The sequence below is a fragment of the Nomascus leucogenys genome, chromosome 21, assembly GCF_006542625.1.
Source record: "Nomascus leucogenys isolate Asia chromosome 21, Asia_NLE_v1, whole genome shotgun sequence".
Classification (NCBI taxonomy): domain Eukaryota; kingdom Metazoa; phylum Chordata; class Mammalia; order Primates; family Hylobatidae; genus Nomascus; species Nomascus leucogenys.
Window position 1 is genome coordinate 45613113 of NC_044401.1, and position 22191 is coordinate 45635303.

Sequence of the window (22191 nt, forward strand, 5' to 3'; positions counted from 1 at the left end):
TGGTTAGAATTTTGCCTTTTATTTTTTAATCTTTTTTTGAGATGGTCTTGCTCTGTCACCCAGGCTGCAGTGTAGTGGCATGATCACAGCTCACTGCAACTTCAACCCCCCAGCTCAAGTGATCCTCTCACCTCAGTTTCCCAAGTAGCTGGGACACTATGGGCATGCCACCATGCCTGGCTGATTTTTTTTTTTTTTTCAGAGATGAGGTCTTGCTGTGTTGTCCAGGTTGGTCTCAAATTTCTGGGCTCAAGCAATCCTCCCTCCTAAGCCTCCTAAAGTGCTGGGATTACAGGTGTGAGCCACTGCACTCAGATGAATTTTGCCTTTAAAATCTTTCCATTCCTCTTCCATCTCTGTTCACAGCATTCTCATTTTCCCCTGCACCTTCTGAAATTCACCTTTTGCAAGTCTACAGCCAGGGTGTGAACATACCCAGTGCCCACCACTCTCCACTGTGACAGTGCCCCACATGATTCTGTCACTTTCTCCTGATGTTTTATACAACTCTATCCCTTCCACCTCACCAAATAGTACTCGCTAGCAGAAGGGTTGGGTACAGAACAGCAGTTCCCTCTCCCCAATCCCTGCCTTACCCCATTTGAAGTGAAGGGAGGCCAGTCAAGACCGAGAAAAATGACTGCTTTTAGCTAAATGAGACTTCCAGCTGCCTTCTGGGTAATATTAATAGATTCTCCCTCCTTCCTCCTAAGCAGTTTAGTGCTGTCTTCCCAGATGTTTGTTCTGAGTGACTCCCACCAACACACAGAATTTCCATTGGTCTAAGTCTTTTATAACCCAAGGCAACAACTGGGTGAACACAACTGAAAGACACCTTCTACACCTGCCATCGGACCATGGGTTGGGCTGGGAAGACAGTGCAGAATGATATTTAAGCGGAATGTCTGGCTTCACGGGAAGAGGGCTGTCAGTGGGGAAGGCAGACTCTCACTCCCTGCTGGCTATGCTGGGAGGCTGTGAGGAAGGGGTCTCCTCTGAAGAGGTGCAGACGCTTTGAATGAAAGGATGACCTACAAAAGAGACATGTGGCAAATATGAAAGAGGGATGGAAAAAAATATCTGTGGCCAGAAAAAAGTAATCTAGGAGAATTATGTGAGCTCTATGATCACAAAATGACAATAACCATAAAACAGGAAAATGGGGCCAGGCATGGTGGCTCACACCTGTAATCCCAGCGCTTTGGGAGGCGGAGGCAGGTGGATCACCTGAGTTCAGGAGTTCGATACCAGCCTGGCCAACATGATGAAACCCTGCCTCTACTATAAATACAAAAAGTTATCCAGGTGTGGTGGTGGGGGCCTGTAATTCCAGCTACTCAGGAGGCTGAGGTAGAATCCCTTGAACCCCAGAGGCAGAGGTTGTAGTGAGCCGAGATCGCGCCATTGCACTCCAGCCTGGGCAACAAGAGTGAAACTCTGTCTCAAAAAAAAAAAAAAAAAAAAAAAACAAAACAAAAACAAACAAACAAAAAACAGAAAAATGGCTTAGATGACAGGAATATTTTAAAAAGAGACTTTTGAAAGGCAGTAAGAGGGGAATGGTTAAGCAAATTACAGTATGTCCATAGAGCAGAATTCCACAGGACTATCCAAAGTAACATAAAATTATGTAAGTGAAAACATTCCACAGTTTACTAGGTTTAAAAGCAGGTTACAGAACAGTATGTTCAGTGAGATCCAATTTCTGTTAAAAAGACATACACATATCTATCTCTGGAAAAATATATAATACCAGTGTTTCTCAAACTTTAATATGCATACGAATCTGCATATTAACTAAACTTATGGGCCTGGTGAAAATTCAGATTCGGATTCAGTGGGTCTGGAGTGGAGCCCAAAGCTGCTCATTTCCCACAAGCTCCAAGGTGGATCCTGCTGGCCACGCCCCACACTCAGTAGTAAGGAAACGCGGTGAACATAGAGTTTAACGGGGGGTGAGACTGTTTACTTTACTCTCCTCTTCCCTTAACTTCTATTTTCTAATTAATTTGGGTTAAAATAGGGGAAATTAATGGGCATGTGCTATATTGTTATTTTTTTAAAAAGGAATTTATTTTAAAAATAGAAAAAAGGCTAAACAACCTAAAGTGTCATGAGAGCAATTATGAAACTGTGAGGAGGAACCAACGTAAACTTCCAGCAACAGAGGAAATGTGCACACCCTAAGAAAAGGGTGGAGGCAAGGGGAGACGGAGACACATCTGATGACACATTCCTAAAAGAATTCCGGGGCCATCTGGCAAATGGTATATTTGCTGTTGGAATTGGTGGAATCTGGGATATAAACAGAGAGATATTTTACGTGTCTAGAAAATTAAAAGGAGAGCAGTGATAAGAAAGGTGCAGGCCTGTGCTGCCCAGGAGTGGGGGCCCTGCTCCAGCAGGGGGTGAAGACTTGAGAGAAAGGCTTGTCCTGCCCTTTCCAGATATTTATTCATTTATTTATTTTTTGAGACAGAGTCTCGCTCTATTGCCCAGGCTGGAGTGCAGTGGTGCGATCTTGGCTCACTGCAGCCTCTGCCTCCCAGGTTCAAGCGATTCTCCTGCCTCAGCCTCCCGAGTAGCTGGGATTACAGGCATGCGCCACCACACCCAGCTAATTTTTGTATTTTTAGTAGAGACGAGGTTTCACCATGTTGGCCAGTCTGGTCTCGAACTCCTGACCTCAAGTGACTCTCCTGCCTCAGCCTCCCAAAGTGCTGGGATTACAGGCATGAGCCACTGTGCCTTGCCCTTTCCAGTTTCTCTGTAAGGAGCAAGGACTGAAATCTGGGCACAAGTAGAAAGTGAACAGAAACTTTTGAGGGGTAGGACATAGGTTATGCCTAATGCCAAAATCTACTGGAGTTGGATGATGTGTGCTTGGCTGGAAAAAGCCAGCCTCACTGGGCTTGGGTAGAGCATGTGCCCTAAGAAGCCTGCATAGAGAAGAAGCATTTCTTGCCTACGAAAAATCCAGCCTGAGTCACAGCCCCAGGAAGGCCCCTGCTGTCTTGGGTGGCAATAATGGGAGTAATAATGGTGGGCAGTCAGAGCCCTGCTATTTGGCACAAAATGTTGAGTGATGAGTCACAGACTCCCAATATGCTATTACCATAGAGAGGGATGAATTCCCAACTCCTTAACCAACACCCAGGTCTGGGCCCAGACCTCAGAGAAAGAGGCAGGTGGCAAGCGCTACTTATTATCAGCCACTATAATATTAACTGCCTTGCAACACTGAAACTAATAGAGATATCAAAATGATAAAGTGATATTTACATGCCATCACAGAATAACAATAGTTACCACACTAATGATAGGCTGCCGGTTCTAAAAGGTGGCCAGGAGCAAACCATCCAGACAGGCCTCTGCCCTCTGCTGGACAAAGTGACAATGACTTGGACAAATGGGAAGGAAAAGGAAGTCTGAGGAACCAGAGAGAAATCTTGGCTACTTCCAGAACCCCACAAAAATAATGGAGAGGGCTTGACTTTTTCCTAACGTAAGAACTTACAGAATAGTCAATGACACAGGGAAACAGCATCCCAAAACATGTAGTACTTAATAATCTCCGAGAAAAAAATTACCAGTGCCACTTAGAATAATGCCCTGCAGCTCACACCCCTTTCCTGCAACCCTTTATAGACTCATGTTCCCTCGATGGATCACTCTTCCATTCGCTGAGAAACATGAAGCATTTTCTAATAAAACTTATTTAGGAGTCAGGTGTGGTAGCTCACGCCTGTAATCCTAACACTTTGGGAGACCAACGTGGGAAGATTGCTTGAGCCTGAGAGGTTGAGGCTACAGTGAGCCACGATCAGGCCACTTCACTCCAGCCTGGGCAACAGAGAGAGACCTCATCTCTAAAAATAAAAAATAAAAACTAGGGAGCTGTCTGACCAAAGCAGGTTTAAAGTACTAGCTCATTCTATGAGAGGCCTGTCAGGGATGAGAGGCCCCAAGAGGACTGAGCAGGTCATATCTCTTACCTCCTGCTCCCTGGCTCACCCGAGGGGCACACGTGGAGAACAGGGTGGGCACACGTGGAAAACAGGGTGGCCACACCTGCACACCTCTCACCTGTCTCACTGGCTCTCTCTTTCTCTGCCATCAGGTGGGATTGCATTCAGATGAGTTTTCTGCACACGTGATACAGGTCTGCTGCACCTTGAGCCTCCTTCTGCATGAAATTGTCTAAGCCTCTCTGTTTCTAATACTTACAATATCTTAGGATCAGGTCCGCAGGCTTGTGGTGTAATCTCTACTCTTAGCCTTGAAGCATCTCTTCTGAAAGACTATATATGCGTACACACACACACACACACACACACACTCACACACACGTGTATATATATATACCATGTAGTTCTAGTATTCCAGCATTTGGGAAACAAGTCTCAAATATCTTAAATTTCTGTCCGATTAGTCAGCCTCCTTTTTCCACATCGAAACTTTATAGATTTTCTTATCTATTTTTGTGCACAGGCTACTCCATTCTCTGATCAGTTTATGAGCTCTCTGTGACTCTGTTCTGGTTTCAAGTGAGAAATGAGATTCACATGAAAAAGTGAACACACACCACTCTGTAGACCAGGCAGCCCCTTTAAGGCACAGATATCCTCCTAAACACAAAAGCACAAAGACCCTGAGCCCAGCTGAGAAACTGGCTTGCCTAAATACTGATCTTTAGAAAAGGACACGTACTGCCATCCAGACTGTTTTACATAAGCCAAATCTCCAAAATACTCAAGCCTACCCTGTTCAGCATTGACACCTAGAAAGAATTTTGACTATTCTTTATTAAATAAAAAAGCCTAACATATGATAACTTCCTTGCCTTATTAAACTGAGTGCACGAAACACCAGTTAGAGCGTGATGACTGGGGTCCATCAGAGTGAAGGGCCGTGCTCACATGGTTCTATGGCCCCACAGTGTCCTCTGGGACTTCTAAAGAGTACAGCGTTGTTTACTACACCACTCAGGGCTGCAGGTTGCTCCTAAAAAACAAACACCGGCCGGGCACGGTGGCTCACGCCTGTAATCCCAGCACTTTGGGAGGCCGAGGCGAGCGGATTACAAGGTCAAGAGATCGGGACCATCCTGGCCAACAAGGTAAACCCCGTCTCTACTAAAAATACAAAAATTAGTTGGGCGTGGTAGTGCACGCCTGTTGTCCCAGCTACTTGGGAGACTGAGGCAAGAAAATCACTTGAACCCAGGAGGCGGAGGTTGCAGTGAGCCGAGATTGTGCCACTGCACTCCTGCCTGGCAACAGAACAAGACTCCATCTCAAAAACACAAAAAAACAAATATCAATTCTGTGAACTCCTCCCTCTCTACTCATATACCTATAAATATAATTGCTTCTAGAATTGCCTCCCTAGTCTTTCTCTGAGGCTATCTTCTGTAACCTCTTGCTAGTCTGCAGTCAAGATAAATCAGAGGACCAAAGTCATCAGTAATCCTAAATGGATATGTAATTCTAAGTCTCTAGACTCTGGCCTGAGAGTAGTGCCATGCTGGGTGCACCAAGAGAGTTTTATGTCAGTTTTATATTCAGCATTGAATGTGTTTGATTTTATTTCATTATTTTTATTTTTTAGTTATGCTCAAAGAAAGTCAATAATGAAACTTGCTAATAGAAAACCTTTACGAACAAAGAAAACACCACTGAAGAAATCAGATGTAAGGTATACCATTGGGGAATAGAAACTGGGGGCTTTTTTACACACATTAAATAAAATCATGTCTACTTTCCTTCCAGTAAACTTAGAATATAGTCCACTGGCACATTTGTCTGTAGGATGACAGACAAAGCTGTCCTAAACTAAAATCTTCATTGTTAGTATTTCTATTACATCCTATGATATGCTATATCCCCAAATTTAATTTTGCAGATAATTTCAATTTCTAATGTATGAATATAAGAAAACGTCAGCGCAAGCAATCTTAAATGAATCACAACTGCTTTTCTCTAAGAACTGGATTAGGTGCAAAACACGCCCTGCTCACAGTCCCCAACAACACTCTTGGCTGCTTGGCGTTCCACCCTCTACTTCCGCTTGGAACAGAGAGGACTCCTAAGTGTGTCTCTATCATGCCTGGTGGGACTATGCTGGAAATCTCTAAGCTGCATCCACATTCTCCTCTGTCCAGTCTGTTCTCAACGCAGCCCAAATTGCTTTCTTTAATCAAACTGCTTTCCTGCTCTAAGAATTTTGCCAGCTGCCTGACAGTTATTGATTAGAGTCTACACTCCTCAGCCTGGTGATCCCAACCCCAACAGTTCAGACCCCATATACCTTGCCAGTGCAAATCCTCTACTTTCTGCCTTCCTATCTTCCTATCTTCCAGCCACACCCACTTATACACTGTCCCCAGAACACCAAGGGCCCATGGCTGCCTCAAGACCTTTGTCTAAGTTGTTCCCTCTGCCTGGGATGTCCTCCCCCCATATCTGCCAGTCTAAATCTTTCCAACTGTTCCTTTAATTCCACTCCCTCCAAGAAGTACTGTCGAGTGTCCTCTCATTCTTCTGTGGGCATAGTCCCTGCCTCCCCGTCCCATACCCCATGTCTGGTTATCACAGTAACACTCAGCACACAGCAGGGCTATTTAGGAGTGAGTGTTTCTCTCCCTGCCCAGACCTTGAGCCCCTGAACAGCACCAGTCAAGTCTTTCTCTTTGTTTTTTTTTGTCGGTGTTTTGGGGTTTTTTTTTTTAAAACGAAGTGTTGCTCTGTCACCCAGGCTGAAGTGCAGTGGCGTGATCTCGGCTCACTGCAACCTCCACCTCCTAGGTTCAAGCGATTCTCTCACCTCAGCTTCCCTAGTAGCTAGGATTACAGGCATGTGCCATCACGCCCAGCTAATTTTTGTATTTTTACTAGAGACGGGCTTTCACCATGTTGGCCAGAATGGTCTCTAACTCCTGGCCTCAAGTGATCCTCCTGCCTCTGTCTTCCAAAGTGCTGGGATTACAGGCGTGAGCCACCACGCCCGGCCTTTCTCTTTGTTTCCCCCATGCCATTGGCACAGAACCTAAGAAGACAGCGGGTGTGAACTGAGGGAAGTGGGAGGAGACTGACACCTGTGCACTAACAACAGGGCCAGGCCCCTGCCCACGCATAATGGTCCACTTTTGTACACTTACGGTTTCCACAGTTGAGACCACCAAGGCCAAATGGGCAACTGCAAGCCAAGAAAGAAAAAAGGGCAATAATTCGTTTCCAATCTCAAAAGAAATAAGTGAGACAATTTATCTAAATAACTTCTAAATAAGATTTGTAATAAAATTAGACTAAATCAACATGGAGCCTACCTCATGCAGGTTTCATTTTCAAGCCTATATCCATCTTCACATGCTGAAAGAGAAAAGGAAAACGCTTGAGCGTGTCTATTTACCTCTCCCAAACTCCCAGTTAATTAAACGCCAGCCACCCTAAAGTCCACAAGATTATTCTAGTACCAGAAGGCTGCAAACTGCTTTGGAACGATTCTCACTTAAATACTGTTGCCAGCACAACTCTTTTTTTTTTTTTTCTGAGACAGAGACTCGCTCTGTCGCCCAGGCTGGAGTGCAGTGGTGCCATCTTGGCTCACTGCAACCTCCACCTCCTGGGTTCAAGCGATTCTCCAGCCTCAGCCTCCCAAGTAGCTGGGATTACAGGCATGTGCCACCATGCCCAGCTAATTTTTGTATTTTTAGTAGAGATGGGGTTTCACCCTGTTGCTCAGGCTTGTCTCGAACTCCTAAGTTCAAAGTGATCTGCCCGCCTCTGCCTCCCAAAGTGCTGGGATTACAGGCATGAGTCACCGTGCCTAGCCTCAAATCTTAACCTTATCAAGAAACTTTTCTTAACCTCTTTGTGGCTCTCAATCTCCCAGCTATAAAAAGTATTTTATTGGAGGTGCTTAAGTGAAATAAGGCAATCAAATGGCTTAGTACAGGTCTGGTACACAGTAACCACTAAATCAATGTTTTGTAGTTGTAATTATTATTATTTTTTGAGACAGAGTCTAGCTTTGTCACCCAGGCTGGAGTGCAGTGGCACTATCTCGGCTCACTGCAACCTCGATCTCCCAGGTTCAAGCGATTCTCCTGCCTCCACCTCCCAAGTGGCTGGGATTACAGGGGCCCGCCACGAAGCCTGGCTAATTTTTGTATTTTTAGTAGAGATGAGGTTTCACCATGTTGGCCGGGCTGCTGAAACTTCTGACCTCAGATGATCCACCCGCCTCGACCTCCCAAAGTACTAGGATTAAAGGCGTGAGCCACCATGTCAGGCATGTAGTTGTAATTATTATATGACCAGTGCAATTCATTTAGAAGTTCTCTATAGATGAAGAATGTCCCTTGGGGAAACTCCTTCCATCACAAAGACATATGGCTCCCCTTCTTTAATGTAAATCAAACCTTTAACCTGATAATGGCCCTGCTGACACCCTTCCATGAGAAGGGGGAGCTGTGGGTGACATCTTCTGGGGCACAGTCCTGGTGTGTACCCAGGTTTTCGTAACAGAATGCTCACCCTAGAGTCTGTGTAGGGGATTTTGGACATATCTAGATGTGTGCTAATCGGCACCTTGCCCAAGAACAGAACTTTGAATCCTCGGGTGGTGCGGCTCATGGAACGCTGCTTCACTGAAGCAGTTGCAGCCCGGCCATTTCCCTGGATCAGCAGTTCCTGAATTTATGTGATCACAGAACATTTTCAACACAACAATAAGATGACAGAACACCATGAGCTATAATGCATGCTTGAATGAAAGCAGACAATGAAAAATGGCCTCACAGACAAATTCTCTGCTGCAAGGAATGATAAAAATGTGATTCAGGGTTAATATAGGAGATACATTGCATAAAAGATCCTGAATAAGAAAAGGTACAGAGTGTAGAGCTGCGATACTTGATGGGATAGCAGACATGCTAATGGTGGGTTATGGGGGCCAGTAGCATGCATGGCTGGGGGTGAGGAGGGGCAGGGGGCTGGCGAGTGATGCCCTGAGGGCTGGGTCCAGCGTCCTTGTGCATGATAACTTTCCTCATGACAATGTGTTGAATGTTCTTCCTCCTACTTTCTTAATGTTAGCAGCTGAATGTCTCTGGCATCTGCTTTATTGTTACAGACTTTCTATTAACATATCACTGGAGTGTTGTGGAATACAGTTTCAAAAACACTGTTCTAAATCATCTGTAATGTGTCTCACAGCAGATATTAGAGAGCTGTGCACCTGGACGGCACTGTTTTGGCCCCACAGTATCACTTTTCCTGAGCTACATTCTCTTGTATTAAGGGCTTTTTGTTATAAGCAGCAGCCATGGGAAAGTCCCTGTGGTATTTATTTCGGGATGTCATGGACTGCTTTGCTACAATACCACTCAGTAACCTCTTGATGAGGATGCCCCAGAGAAATTACTCTTGGCCCCATTGTTTTAAAAGACAGGGTTGCTCCTGAACAGCTGCTTTTTATTTTAGGGACCCTGACTCTTTTCAAAGTCATGTTTCCCTTTTTGCCTCAGTGTCCGGGAACCTCAGCACTTAAGTGAGGGGCCTTCTTTTAGCAAGTGTGCAGGACCCTGCTGTGTCTCGTTCTGCATATTTACTTTCCTTCTGGCCTCAACAAAACAGTCCGTTAATTTCCCCTTTGACCTGATTTACCTTTTACATATTTTTAAATCTTATTTTATCAAATCAGTTTTCACTAGGTGCTTTCACTTTATGCCACAGGGAGAGCGTAATTGCATCCTGTTTAGGGAAGGAGTAACGAGGCCCCATCTCCCAATCTTTGATACCTGAGTTCTCTGCTGGCCTCACTCAGGTGGGGCCTTCTCTAAGGAGGCATCTGAGTGCTCCTGCCTCTCCCATGTCCGGTGGCCCTCCTCCTGTGTATGCCTCTGCCTCATACTGCAGCAGGTTGTGGGAGTGGGGGAAGCTGCCCTGGATGATCTGTGGATGGCTAACGCTGCAGGGCAGCCACCAGAAATTGCTTGCTTCTTCAGTGACTCCTCCCCACCCATCTCGGCACTGAGGCAGGCTGATGTCACACCAGCCTTTTCTATTTTGAACACTTCTTCCTGGAAATGTTTTTACATCCAATCTCCCCACCCAACATTAGACTTCATCTGCTGGGTGGAAGCGCTCCACTCCATGGCTGTCATCCAGGCAGATGTAAGGTCCATCTGTTGTCTTGCCCGCGAGCTGATGGGTTGGGCTGTTTTCATTTTGTATCAGAAGTGACCTGGCTCCCTGATGTCATGATATTTCTCTATTTCAAATGGGTTCATTCCATCACGCATCAGTGGTTGAGTGCTACAGTGCCGTGGCGCTGTTCTGGGGAAATCTTGTCAATGAGGTGCTCCTGTGCTCCTTAGGACCCAGCTTCTCATCTCACTCACCCTAGAGCAGCAGTCCCCACGTTTTTGGCACCAGTGACTGGTTTCATGGAAGACATTTTTTCCATGGACCAGCAAGGGGTGGTCTTGGGAAGATAGTCTCAGAATGAAGCTGTTCCACCTCAGATCATCAGGCATTAGATTCTCATAAGGACCACGTAACCTAGATCCTTCACATGTGCAGTTCACAATAGAGTCCACACTCCTATGAGAATCTAATGCTGCCGCTGATGTGACAGGAGGCGGAACTCAGCTGTGCAACCCAGTTCCTAATTGCGCCTCCTGCTGTGCAGCCCGGTTCCTAACAGACCACAAACCGGTAGGGTTGGGGACCCCTGCCCCAGAGATATTCTGACCACAGAGCACTGAAGATGAAATGAATTTGGCAACAGCTAGTATATATTCCCAAACTGGGCTTCCCCTGTTGCCATAAGATACAAGTGAATTCAAGTCTTCTGGACTTAAAAATAGAAATAAGTAGATGGTGGCATCTTTTTTTTTTTTTTTTTTTGGAGACAGAGTCTCGCTCTGTCACCCAGGCTGGAGTGCAGTGGTGGGATCTCAGCTCACTGCAACCTCCACCTCCCAGGTTCAAGCGATTCTTCTGTCTCAGCCTCCTGAGTAGCTGGGACTACAGGCGTGCACCACCACGCCCAGCTAATTTTTGTATTTTTAGTACAGACAGGGTTTCACCATATTGGCCAGGCTGGCCTCGAACTCCTGACCTCGTGATCCTCCCGCCTCAGCCTCCCAAAGTGCTGGGATTATAGGCGTGAGCCACTGTGCCCAGCTGACAGTGGCATCTTAAAAACTCTTTTGTTCCCTTGCAGGAAATTATATCTAGCCATGTCAATCTTTTCCCATCTTATTTGCTGCCTTATCATCCACTCGTTCATTCAACAGACATTTGCTGAACCCTGCACTGCTCAGGACATGGTTCTGGCACTCAAGGCAATGGCAGTCGGATTAAAGAAAGAGACATGCAAACAGGTTGTGAGAATTCATTGCCAGGTGTGGTGGCTCACGCCTGTAATCGTAGCACTTTGGGAGGCCGAAGTGGGTGGACTGCTTGAGCCTAGGAGTTTGAGACCAGCCTCGGCAACATGGCAAAAGCCCATCTCTACAAAGAATACAAAAATTAGCTGGACATAGTGGCAAGGACCTGTGGTCCCAGCTACTTGGGAGGCTGAGGTGGGAGGATCACTTGAGCCCAGGAGGTCAAGGCTGCAGTGAGACTTGATTGCGCCACTGCACTCCAGCCTGAGTGACAGAGCAAGGCTTTGTCTCTAAAAAGCAAAAAAAAAGAATTAATCATGATACCTGCATGATGAAAGGAAGCTAAGAAACCTATGAGAGGGGTATCTACTTAGATTTTATGTGTAGCTTTGAAAGTCTGGTAAAGACATTTTCTGTGAGACACCAAGCACATTGTGTGTGTGTGTGTGTGTGTGTGCACACGCACGCTGCAGAGAACATACAGACTTGCTAATGTATAGCTTGAACTGTAGTGATTTGGAAAGCACACACTCCTCTATCTGATATTTATATTGAGCCTTGATTTGAGGTGTCAGTGCTCCAGCACTGATGGCCAGAAGATGTCACTGCTAACCCATCAGAACCCAGCCTAAAGGGCTGTGGCCCAAGAAGCTCTGGAATCCACTCCTCAGAGGCCTGATGGTGCAAATACTGCTGAGAAAGGACTTCACAGGGTCTCAGCAACAAGCCCAAAAGCGAATCAAGGTTTCCTTATGCCACTTCTTGGGTCCTCACTTGGTCAACATAAGGTTGCTGGTGCCTGTGTCAGCACACTTCGTAAATCTTTCACAGCTATTGAAATCTTTCACAGCTATTGTTAATGCTAGCCTGTAACTGAAACAATTATAAAATTGCTGACTTGGAAACAGAGGAAGTGGCCGCAGGCCAGCCAGAAGCAAAGGTGGTAGGGCCATTGTTGAGACACTGGTCACAGGGAACACCACAGCACTATGCCCATACCTCTGCCCACCTTGTGTCATCCCCTGTCAGCAGCACAGCGCCCCAACACACATGGATGTTAGCCCAGCCCCCTTCCCACGTGAAGATGGGCTCAACTTCTCATTTGTTTTCTTTTTTTTTTTCTTTTTCTTTTTTTTTTGAGACGGATGTTGCCCCGGCTGCAGTAGCACAATGGCGTGATTTCAGCTCACCGCAACCTCCACTCCCTGGGTTCAAGTGATTCTCCTGCCTCAGCTTCCCGAGTAGCTGGGATTACAGGCATGCATCATCATGTCCAGCTAATTTTGTATTTTTAGTAGAGACAGGGTTTCCCCGTGTTGGTCAGGCTGGTCTCGAACTCCTGACCTCAGGTGATCCACCCGCCTCAGCCTCCCAAAGTGCTGAGATTACAGGCGTGAGTCACCGCGCCCGGCTCAACTCCCCGTTTCTAAGAGGTGCAAGGAACAGTTTGCATTAAAGCAGATAAGATGGCATGAGGAAGAATCATCTCTTTGTAGCAATGTGGCAGTCTGGCATGGCACTGAGACACGCAGTGTGCTAGTCACACATCAGGACTTAGGCCCAACACAGAGAGCTGGCCCTCCACTTCAAAACCCATCACAGGTCCCACCTGGAGAGCTGATGATGAGCACTTGAGAAGAACTTTGCATCCAAACCTAACAAAGTCCAGAGGGTCTGAAGCTCAGGATAAGAGTGCTGCCCTGAAATATATTTTTATCTGTGATGAACAAGTCCTCTCATGGGAAGTCCTGATAGAGAAAAGTGGCATGTCACCTCGCCCCAGTATGTGATTTTTATTCAGATTCCAGTAACATCCATTGACATCTATCACCAGCAAGGTGTTGACTGAGTAGGAAAACTGGCCACCCATGATGGCCTTTATATCGTTAGTTTTTCTGGTGATTGCAAGTTGCAGCAGCCTTTTATAAGTCAGGGTGTGTGGTGCTCTTGGACCTGAATTAATTTTATTTTAAAGCAGTATTCTTGGACTACATTCTTTGAGCAGTTTTTCCCTCAAACTAAATGAATTTAAGCCTCACCTTAAAGGTTAGTAGAATTAGATTTCTGCTCTCAAACACTTCATGAGACCTTTAAAACCAGAACTTATTAATTCAACAACAACCTGGACCAAATACAAGAGCAGATGCTGATGGCTTACAAAGGGTCTCTATATCCACTGCCTTCCTTAACTCTTAGAATAAATATCCGATAGAGGATCACCATACCCATTTCTCAGAAGAGGAAACTGAGGCTCAGAGAAACAAAGTGACTTACCCAAGGTGATACACGATCAGTGAGGCAGAGTCAGGCTCTGACTCTGGCCTCAGCTGCCTCTGAAAGATATAAGCCTGACTCCATGCTTGTACTTCCACTTTAAAAGATTAGCAGACAATAGATAAAGCTTTGGGAATTAAAACAATAATTTTTCTAACTTCTTTTAAATGGAAAAAAAAAAAAAGAAAGAAAGAAAAGGCACTGCTACCACAGGCATTCCATTCTCTCTTCCTTTGAATTTAATTGGCCAGACCAGCATGCACCAGTCAAAGATAATGCTATTATTCCAAGGAGATAATGTATTCAATCCTGCCATGAGCAAAATAACAAGAACCAGTTACCCTCAGTTTAGAATGGTCACACCTAAGCAGACAGAGAGAGAGAGCAAGAGAGAGAAACAGCACTAGGCAGAGTGTCCCAGGACTGGGCACAGAACCCCAGGCGAAGCTGTGGCTACCTCGGCAGGAGTGGTCCATCTTGTTGAACTGAAAGTATCCCGACTTGCACTGGCACAGGGCAACGCCGTCCAGGTCAGTGCAGATGGAGGTGTCTTTGTCACACTCAGGACTCTTCCGCTTGCACAAGCTGCCCGCTGGAATGGAAAAACAAGACAGTGAAACAAAACAAAACCTCCTCCACTTCAAACCTTCAAACCTCCTCCACTTCAAACCTTCAAACCTCCTCCACTTCCAAGCTCATGCGTCTGCATGAACTTTCTATTTCAAGAGGCTGAGAAGAGTTTTCTGAAAAGTCTCCACAGAGCAACACTCCTCTCAGGAGTCCATCTGCGCTGCCTTCTGCCACTCCTCTGATCAGCCGCAGGCTGTGCACCAGCGTTCCCCGTTGAAAACACCCTCACAGCATGCCGTGGACCGACTGAAAAACCAAATTGGAATAAACAGGGCCCTGTTCCCTCCTCCGGTGCTCACTGCAAATACAGCCCTTAACGGCCCTGTGTCTTCCAAAGGACTGTGGGGGAAGGATCAGCACAACCAGAAAATACAGCCGAGTTCTTGGAAGCCGAGACTTGGCCTAAGAACAGGAGTGCAGGCCAGACCTGTCTAAAGTGGAAGTATATCTCAGCTCTGTGTGTCTGCATGGCCTAAAGTGGCACCTAGCACCACTCCCTGTGGCAGGGTGGCTTGCTGTCCTGACAGCGTGCTGCCTACAAGAGACTGGTGATGAGGAGGGGTCTGAAAGACAATCTACTTGCCCTGGGCTGTAGTGTAATTCTGTTTATCAGGCAGTCTCCCCTACTCCACTGATGGGTTCTTGAGTCTTCTTCATCTCTGGGTCTTCAGTGCCTTGCACAGGGACTGGTTGGTACACATGGCAGCCTGTCACTGACCAGGCAGAGAGAAACAGGGGCAGGCAGAGAAGGAGCCCATCTTTCAGGCTTGCTACCTCGTTCACTTTAGGGCCTTATTCATCTCATGGATGACAAAGAATCATTTCATTATTATCAGAAAGCATTTCCTGTGGGGCATATGGCCCTGTGTGAAGTTGTGCATCGCAGACACAATGAGGGTGCATAGGCCTACCATGTACATGGGGTACACAGAGAGGAGAACAAAAATAGGAAACCAACTGGATAGTGGATAGTACCTTATTTACACCCATGTGCAGGGCCAGGCAAGCTAGATATTTGCATTGTTATTGGGGGGCAAGCTCAAGTTCAGAATGGGAAGAAAGATGCAAGAGGAAGGGCCATGTATCTCTTGTGCAGGGAGGAATGGCTGCCAATTTTCCAGGCATGGTCTCCCATTTCCCACCCAAAGGAGGAAGCCAACCTATTCAGAAGCCAGGTACCCCTTTTAATGCTGCAAAACTGCCCCTGCCCAGGCAGGTTTTGGTGACATGAGCTGCCACCCCACATGGGGTTCCTGACATCTGCCCCCTTTTGTGAGTCCTGAGAGCTCAGGGCCGGTAGACAGCCTGGTCATACGAGGTAAGCTTAGGACACAACTCTAGTTCTCAAAGCTGAATTTCCTGCCTTTATCAGTGGAAGCTGGCATGCTCAATCAGAACCACATTTGTGTGTGTGATAGAATTTCCTTTGTTTATTGTAAAAAGTTTGTATTTAAGGGAGAAAAATTAAAAATGGAAAATCTCACCAGGCAAACACTGCAAAGCTGGCACCAGGGAGGTGATGAACTTCCACAATCCCTCATCTCAACTCTTTGAAGGCTTTGCCAGTCCTCAAACCTTAATATAAAGAAATTCCTCCAGGGCAGAAACCTGTCCAGGCTGACACTTGCCTTGTCCAGCAGCCAGCCAGAGTTGCCTGGCCTGATTAGATATTTTCTGGAAGCCAATGTCACGTTTTCCTTCCACCCTGCCCATTAATCCAGCCTGCTGGCAAGTCACTCTGCTGGAGCAACTGTGCCCTGCACAGAAGCAGATCCATGCAAAAGCATGGGACACAGGCCCCACCGCTGCAGTGGAGGAGCTGCTGCCCTACGAATTCTCACAGAATATTCTACCATAAATCCATCCAATAGGACCATGTAGAATCCCATTTTCATATAAAGCCTGGCAATGTGATTTTGCTACATTCACAATTCCCATGGTCTTTCCTGGGCATAACATCCACCAAAACAGACAATGAGACTCTAAGTAAATCTAAAGCTGAGACATTCCATGGGGGATTTCCAAAGACTAAACCTCTGGAGATGACAAGAGCTGCAGTTCTTTGAAAGGCAGGGAAGTGAAGTGAAGACAGAAAACCCTCCTTTCCAATGGCAGTGTCCAGAGTAGCTCAGCACTGCCCTTATGCTAGGAACATCCAGATGTCAGAAGCTGTCAAGGCCACCTCTCTAGCACTCAGAAAGGTTAGCATGAGACCAGGCTGGTCTTGGCAAAACCTGGAGAAGACCTGGGAGGAAAAACAGGGAAACAAGCCTGTTTTTTTTCAGCCGATATGCATTGCTGTCTTTGTTCTCACGGGCTCTGAAAGGAGAAGTAAATAGGAACTTCAGCAAGGCAGCAAGGCAGCAAGGATGAGAGGTACTTTCCCATAAACCATATACAAGCAGTCGGAAGAATGGGAGTCAGAGGACAGGTAGGGCTGCCACGAGCAGGCTCTTTCAAATCCAAATGGCTGGCACTTGATTTGCAAGGCACTTGATTTGAACGCATTTATGGGGCACAAAAAGTAAACTGGTACAATGCTGATCACATAGAATGTACTCCATAAATATTTAGTGAACTGAAAGGTGACTTTCCTACCTCACTGGGGAGGACAACTTGGTACCCTTGAATCCTTGTCAAGAGAAACAAAAAAGTAAAACCACAGAGTCTCAAAGTTTCGAGCATGATATAATGGGGCATGACCTTTCTACCTCACTCCCCCATCAATAGTAACTTCGACTTCAGAAAGTTTAGCTTTTTTTTTTTTCTCAAATTAATAACAGGCTTTAAATGGGCCAAGCTCCAGCTCTTATCCCAGAATGAAGGGCTAACAATCTGGCTCCCAAGCTCTGTAATATACATGCCCACTCCAGAAAGCTCTCTTGACCAGCAGTTCCGGAACCCAGGCCCACTGGGAATATCAATGTCATGGATCTACCAGCAGACTGTTACAACCTGATATCTTCTACTCATGTCCAGCATCTGGATGCCAGATGGGCAGTTTAGACTAGATTCTCCATCCTTTGCCAGCCCTACTTGTGTAGTAAAATGAGCTAACTTTGATCACATAGCACGTGGCAACAGGGACAAGCCCCCTTTGCAAAGAAGTACTTTAGATTCCAGTTGAGTTTTCCTGTCCTGGAGGTGAAACTTCTCCTCCAAGACCCAAACTTCCCTTTTGAACTTGTCTGCAATCCCTTTCTTCATTTGCCTCACACCAGAGGCACTATAGAAGCTTTTGACAAAACAGACAAAGCAAGAATGAGAAAAGGAAAATAATTGTTTATGGTGCCACTGTGGACATTCTGGCCTCCATTCTTCTGGTTTTGTTTCTGTGCATTTATAATGTGCAAACGAACAAACACAAACGATGGGTAATACTGCACATGCTTTTTTTTTTTTTTTTTAACCTAATAATGTATCATGATGAAGGTTTTGGTGGTGGTTGTTTATTTTGTTTTTTGAGGCAGGGTCTCACTCTGTGGCCCAGGCTGGGGTGCAGTGGTGCAATCATAGCTCACTGCAGCCTCGAACTCCTGGGCTTAAGGTCACCTCAGCCTCCCATAGTACTGGGATTACAGGTGTGAGCCACTGCCTCTGGCCAGATGAAGGTTTTTTTGGGTCACTGACAAGCATGTACATTCTGTTTCCCCAAAGAGAGCAGGAACTTTTCAATGGAAAAAGAATGATTTCTGCTTTGTCACATCAGCTCCTATGCCCCTCTCCCTCCCACATCAACACTAGATAAAATAAACAGAAGGAGCTGCATGCCAAAGACCAGGTGTCTTCAAGGCTTGTGTACAGGACTCTGGGTGTGTGTGTGCATGTTTGTACATGCATGCACACATAAAAGAAGATGCATGTGCACAAAGGTCTTTGACTTAACACCCATGCCAAAAATAGGCTCTGTGAGGGCCTTTCCTGGGCCTGGGCCCTAGATGCCTTGCATATCCATCTTAGGTCTGTGCCTAACTATATGGGTAGGGTCCTCCCAGAGGGCTGCCCTCTTACCTCTAAAGATCCGCCTCTGAGATCCCAAGAGCTGGCAGACCTCGGCAGAGGACTTGCAGGAGTTGACACATTTCTGCATCCTATCAGCCAGGTCAAATAGTGTCACATTGGAGGCCAGGGAAAAGGTTGTTTGCAGTGAGATCACCACCGCGTTGGACTCCCTATAGGCAAAGTTTGTGGGTTTTTAACAGCCCTGAAATGACACGTGGGTCCCAAGTCTTTTGGAAATGTATGTCATCGCCATTCTCCAGTGATGGAATGGGAAAGCATGAAGGTCAGTGACCTTGGCCCTGGATTGCCCCATGGCTGGGTGAAAACAGCCCGGTTTTGTTGCTATCACCCATGTTAGAACAGCCTCCCCTTTCTACAGACTAGTTCACAAGCAAATGTAATTCTGTTACTTACCTAGAGGCATGAACTGTAGATCGGATGTAACTAGGTAACGCTGAAAAACACATATTTAACTGAAAGGAAGAACAAGCCTGTTGTTAACAGTGAGTTAGACAAAAGCCTTGGACCTAGAACCAGTTTCCTATTTTCAGGATAAAACAGGCATTTTCTAGCCATCAAGTTATCAGCAGGCGGCTTTGCACAGAAGTGGTGTCCTTTTTTTGTTCCCCTCTTAAATGCCTTTCTGTTGTTCCACGAGTACAAAGAGAAAGAGGCAGAGAGTAAATCAGTGGGGAAAATCTTGGCAGGAAATGATGTTCAGAATAGCACCCTTGGATGCAAAACATCTTCAAAGAAGCAGCTCTCTTCTAAGGCCCAGGGTTTCAAACAACTCAGAGGCAACTGTTTATTTGGACTTTGCATAGTGAACGAGCTGCACTGGAAAGGCTCCTTTCAGCTACCCTAGGTCTGACAGGCCCTACATAGATGCCTCATAATCTACAATGAGTTGACCTAACTCAAAGACAGGTCTTCTTCAAAAAGGCTCTCCGTGAGAAATTACATTACGTGGGTCAAGAGCCCTTTTGTTGAGAGCAAATTAAGAGATACTCTCCCTATGTTTGCCTTGTGCCCTTGGAGACGGCAGAAAATCCCTCTACGGCATGAAATACCAGACCTGCTTCCCTGCTACCCTGCACAATAGGAGCTATCGGGACTCCCTTCCCGGAGTGGAGGGTCTCAGTACTGGGCCCAGTGCAGACCCACCTGTCTTCAAGGCCTGTGTATCAGATACATGCCACTCTGCAGAAGATGGAGGCAAACATGGGACATTATCAAACCCTTTTTATGACACCAGTTTACAGCCTAATAGCAATGATTTATTATTGTTGTTTTATTATTAACCTGTTTTTCCAGGTTTGGTAAACAGAATAACATCTCGGGAAAGAACATTTGAGTGGCTTCCTCAGCCAATGACGGACTAATCTTCACTCTTTCTTGGGGGCAGGTATGTTACATCACCAGCAAATTATACATTGATACTGGGCAAAAAATAGCAAGTCAAATAAGTCACTGAGCGCCATGTAATGCAAAGGACTGCACTTCTGCATAGAGTTCTAAATCCCTGTACTATCTTGGCAGGAGATATCGACCTGCAGCACGACCAAGGGGCAGCTGTGGCGAAGGGACAAGGTATAGGATTAGTAGACATAAAATTCTGCTGTGTAGTAAAGAATTTAACCTTGGCCCAGGGAAGTCAGGCCTTTGCTCTTGGGAGGCCATCTGGGAGGCCATCTCTAAGCCCTTGGAATGTGCTGTCTAATAAAAACTTCTTTGTTTACCTGGGGGTGCTGGGCCGTGCCAGAGAGTCCAACAATGTGATTTATGGTGGGGTTGGGTAACATGGTATCAGCTCAACTTCTAGAGGGGCTAGAGATTGAGGTCAGCCACATGACAAAGCCCCAGTCAAGGCTCTGGAGAGCTTCCGTGGTTGGCAGTACTCCCTGCGTACTGGACACACTGTTGCCAGGAGGAGTTAACACTGTGCAGGACTCCTCAGCGGGAGGACAGCTGGAAGCTCTGCATTTGGAACTCTCCCGGACTCTCTGCCCTGCGCATCTCTTTCCTTGGCTGATCTTAACCTGTTGACTTTCACTGTAATAAACTGTAGCTGTTAATATAATCACTTTTAGTAAGCTCTGTGACTCCTCTAGTGAATTATTGAAACTGAGGGTGATCTTGGGGATGCCTGAACTTGAAATGGGTATCAGTAGTGACGGTGGTTTAGTGGACTGTTCCCCAACTTTGCACCTGCTCTGCGTGGACTCAGGCAATGTCATTCACTTCCAGACCTCCCGGGGCTCTATCTGCAGAAGTGCTGGCAATGCCTGTCACAGGAGTGTGCCATCTGACATCATCCCTATCATGAATTTTATCCCGTATTTCACACAAATAAAGTCCAAAGTCCTATAGAAATGTATAATTCCTAGCTAATATACTAACTCTTATCCACAAAGAACAAGTAACACTGAGATTGGAAATCATTCATCTCTGAAGTTTTTTAATGACAAATTTCAATTTTCTGAACCTAGAGCTTAAGAACTCACTGTATAGACGAGTCAAATCTCTGACTCAGATAGCAGTTGAGGAGCAAAGTTTATTATATGAGCTTCATTTTCCTCTCTTCTTTCTTCCTCTCCATTTTCCTTTTTAGTTGTTGCTGTTTTGGGGGGTTTCTTTTGTTTTTGAGACAGGGTCTCACTCTGCCACCCAGGCTGGAGTGCAGTGGTTCGATCACGGCTCACCACAGCCTCAACCTCCGGGGCTCATGTGATCTTCCCACCTCAGCCTCCTGAGTAGCTGGGACCACACGTGCATGCCACCAACCCTAGTTAATTTTTGTCTTTTTTGTAGAGACAGGGTCTTGCCATGCTGCCCAGGATGGCATTTTTCTTTAAAAAAAAAAATTCTGATAAAAAGTAGGCAAAGAGGGAAAGAAGTAGAATCAAAGACCCCTTGGTCATCTACACAGTGAGTTCTCAAACCCTAGGACATCAGGATTAACTGCTGCACCTTTGGCATTCCTTTGAGGAAAAAGAGTATCATTTCCCCAGGCTCCAAAATACAAGGGGAAAGTCACACAGCCTGTCAACAGCAGATGGGACCGTAAGATTTTCCGGGTCTTTCCTCCTCACCAACAGCTCCTGCTGGTGCCTGTCATTGGCATGTCTGTGACTATGAGTTTGCACATGGAAAAGAAACACAAAGGTGCAGATAAAGACTGTGCATGAGGACACATTTGAAGAAACTCTTCTACTGGGCACCAATACCTCACTTCCATTTCTGAAAAGCTTTTTATTTTACCATGAAGTTTCCCTTCCAAATATAACAAAAGTGAAGAGCCCAGGAGACACAGCTGACCCCTAGGCAGTCCCCTCTTGGAATAAAATCTGTTCTAGGAAACACAAGACGAGTAGAAAGATGCCATTCAGGACACTTACCGTTTTGGTGATCTCATTTTCAACTTCTTGTAGGTCTGAATGTTTTTCCACAGTTGTATTAAGAAAAGTTCTCTTTAATTTAAACTCTGTCACGAAGGTTCTAACTGCAAATGAAAATGTAACTTGTTAGATTACACAACAGAAGAACCTACGCAAGGCTGTGTGCTTGCAAATCTCTGGGGTGTCCGGCTTTACTCCACCTCACAGGACAATCTCTGTGCATTTCTTTCTCCTTATGGGCGGAGACTCCCTCTCCCTCTTCTAGATTTTTCTCTAGCAAAGTGAGCATCTACTGGACCGTGCTGAAGGCTTAGATTGAGCAAACTTTTGAGAGAGAGAAACTCCAAAGAGCCTTTTTTGTATATGCGAGGCTGCAAAGAGAAGGAGCCTTAGCAATGTCCCTAGGATGGCCTCCTGCACAATAGATGCCCAAGAAAGCTGCTACAAAGAAGAAAGATGAACAGGTCTAAACAATGTCATCCTAGGAGG

At 45.9% G+C, this 22191-nt stretch overlaps 1 protein-coding gene across 1 annotated transcript in view; it reads right to left on the reverse strand.

The window, feature by feature from the left end:
* HEG1 (heart development protein with EGF like domains 1) overlaps nt 1–22191 on the reverse strand; it is an 89721-nt gene that overhangs the window by 17541 nt on the left and 49989 nt on the right. The window contains exons 10-15 of the mRNA XM_030801767.1: nt 21703–21806; nt 18719–18777; nt 18314–18474; nt 14130–14264; nt 7328–7370; nt 7160–7197 (exon numbers count right to left, since the gene is read on the reverse strand). Coding sequence (XP_030657627.1) covers nt 7160–7197; nt 7328–7370; nt 14130–14264; nt 18314–18474; nt 18719–18777; nt 21703–21806 — 540 coding nt within the window. The remainder of the gene's footprint in view (nt 1–7159; nt 7198–7327; nt 7371–14129; nt 14265–18313; nt 18475–18718; nt 18778–21702; nt 21807–22191) is intronic.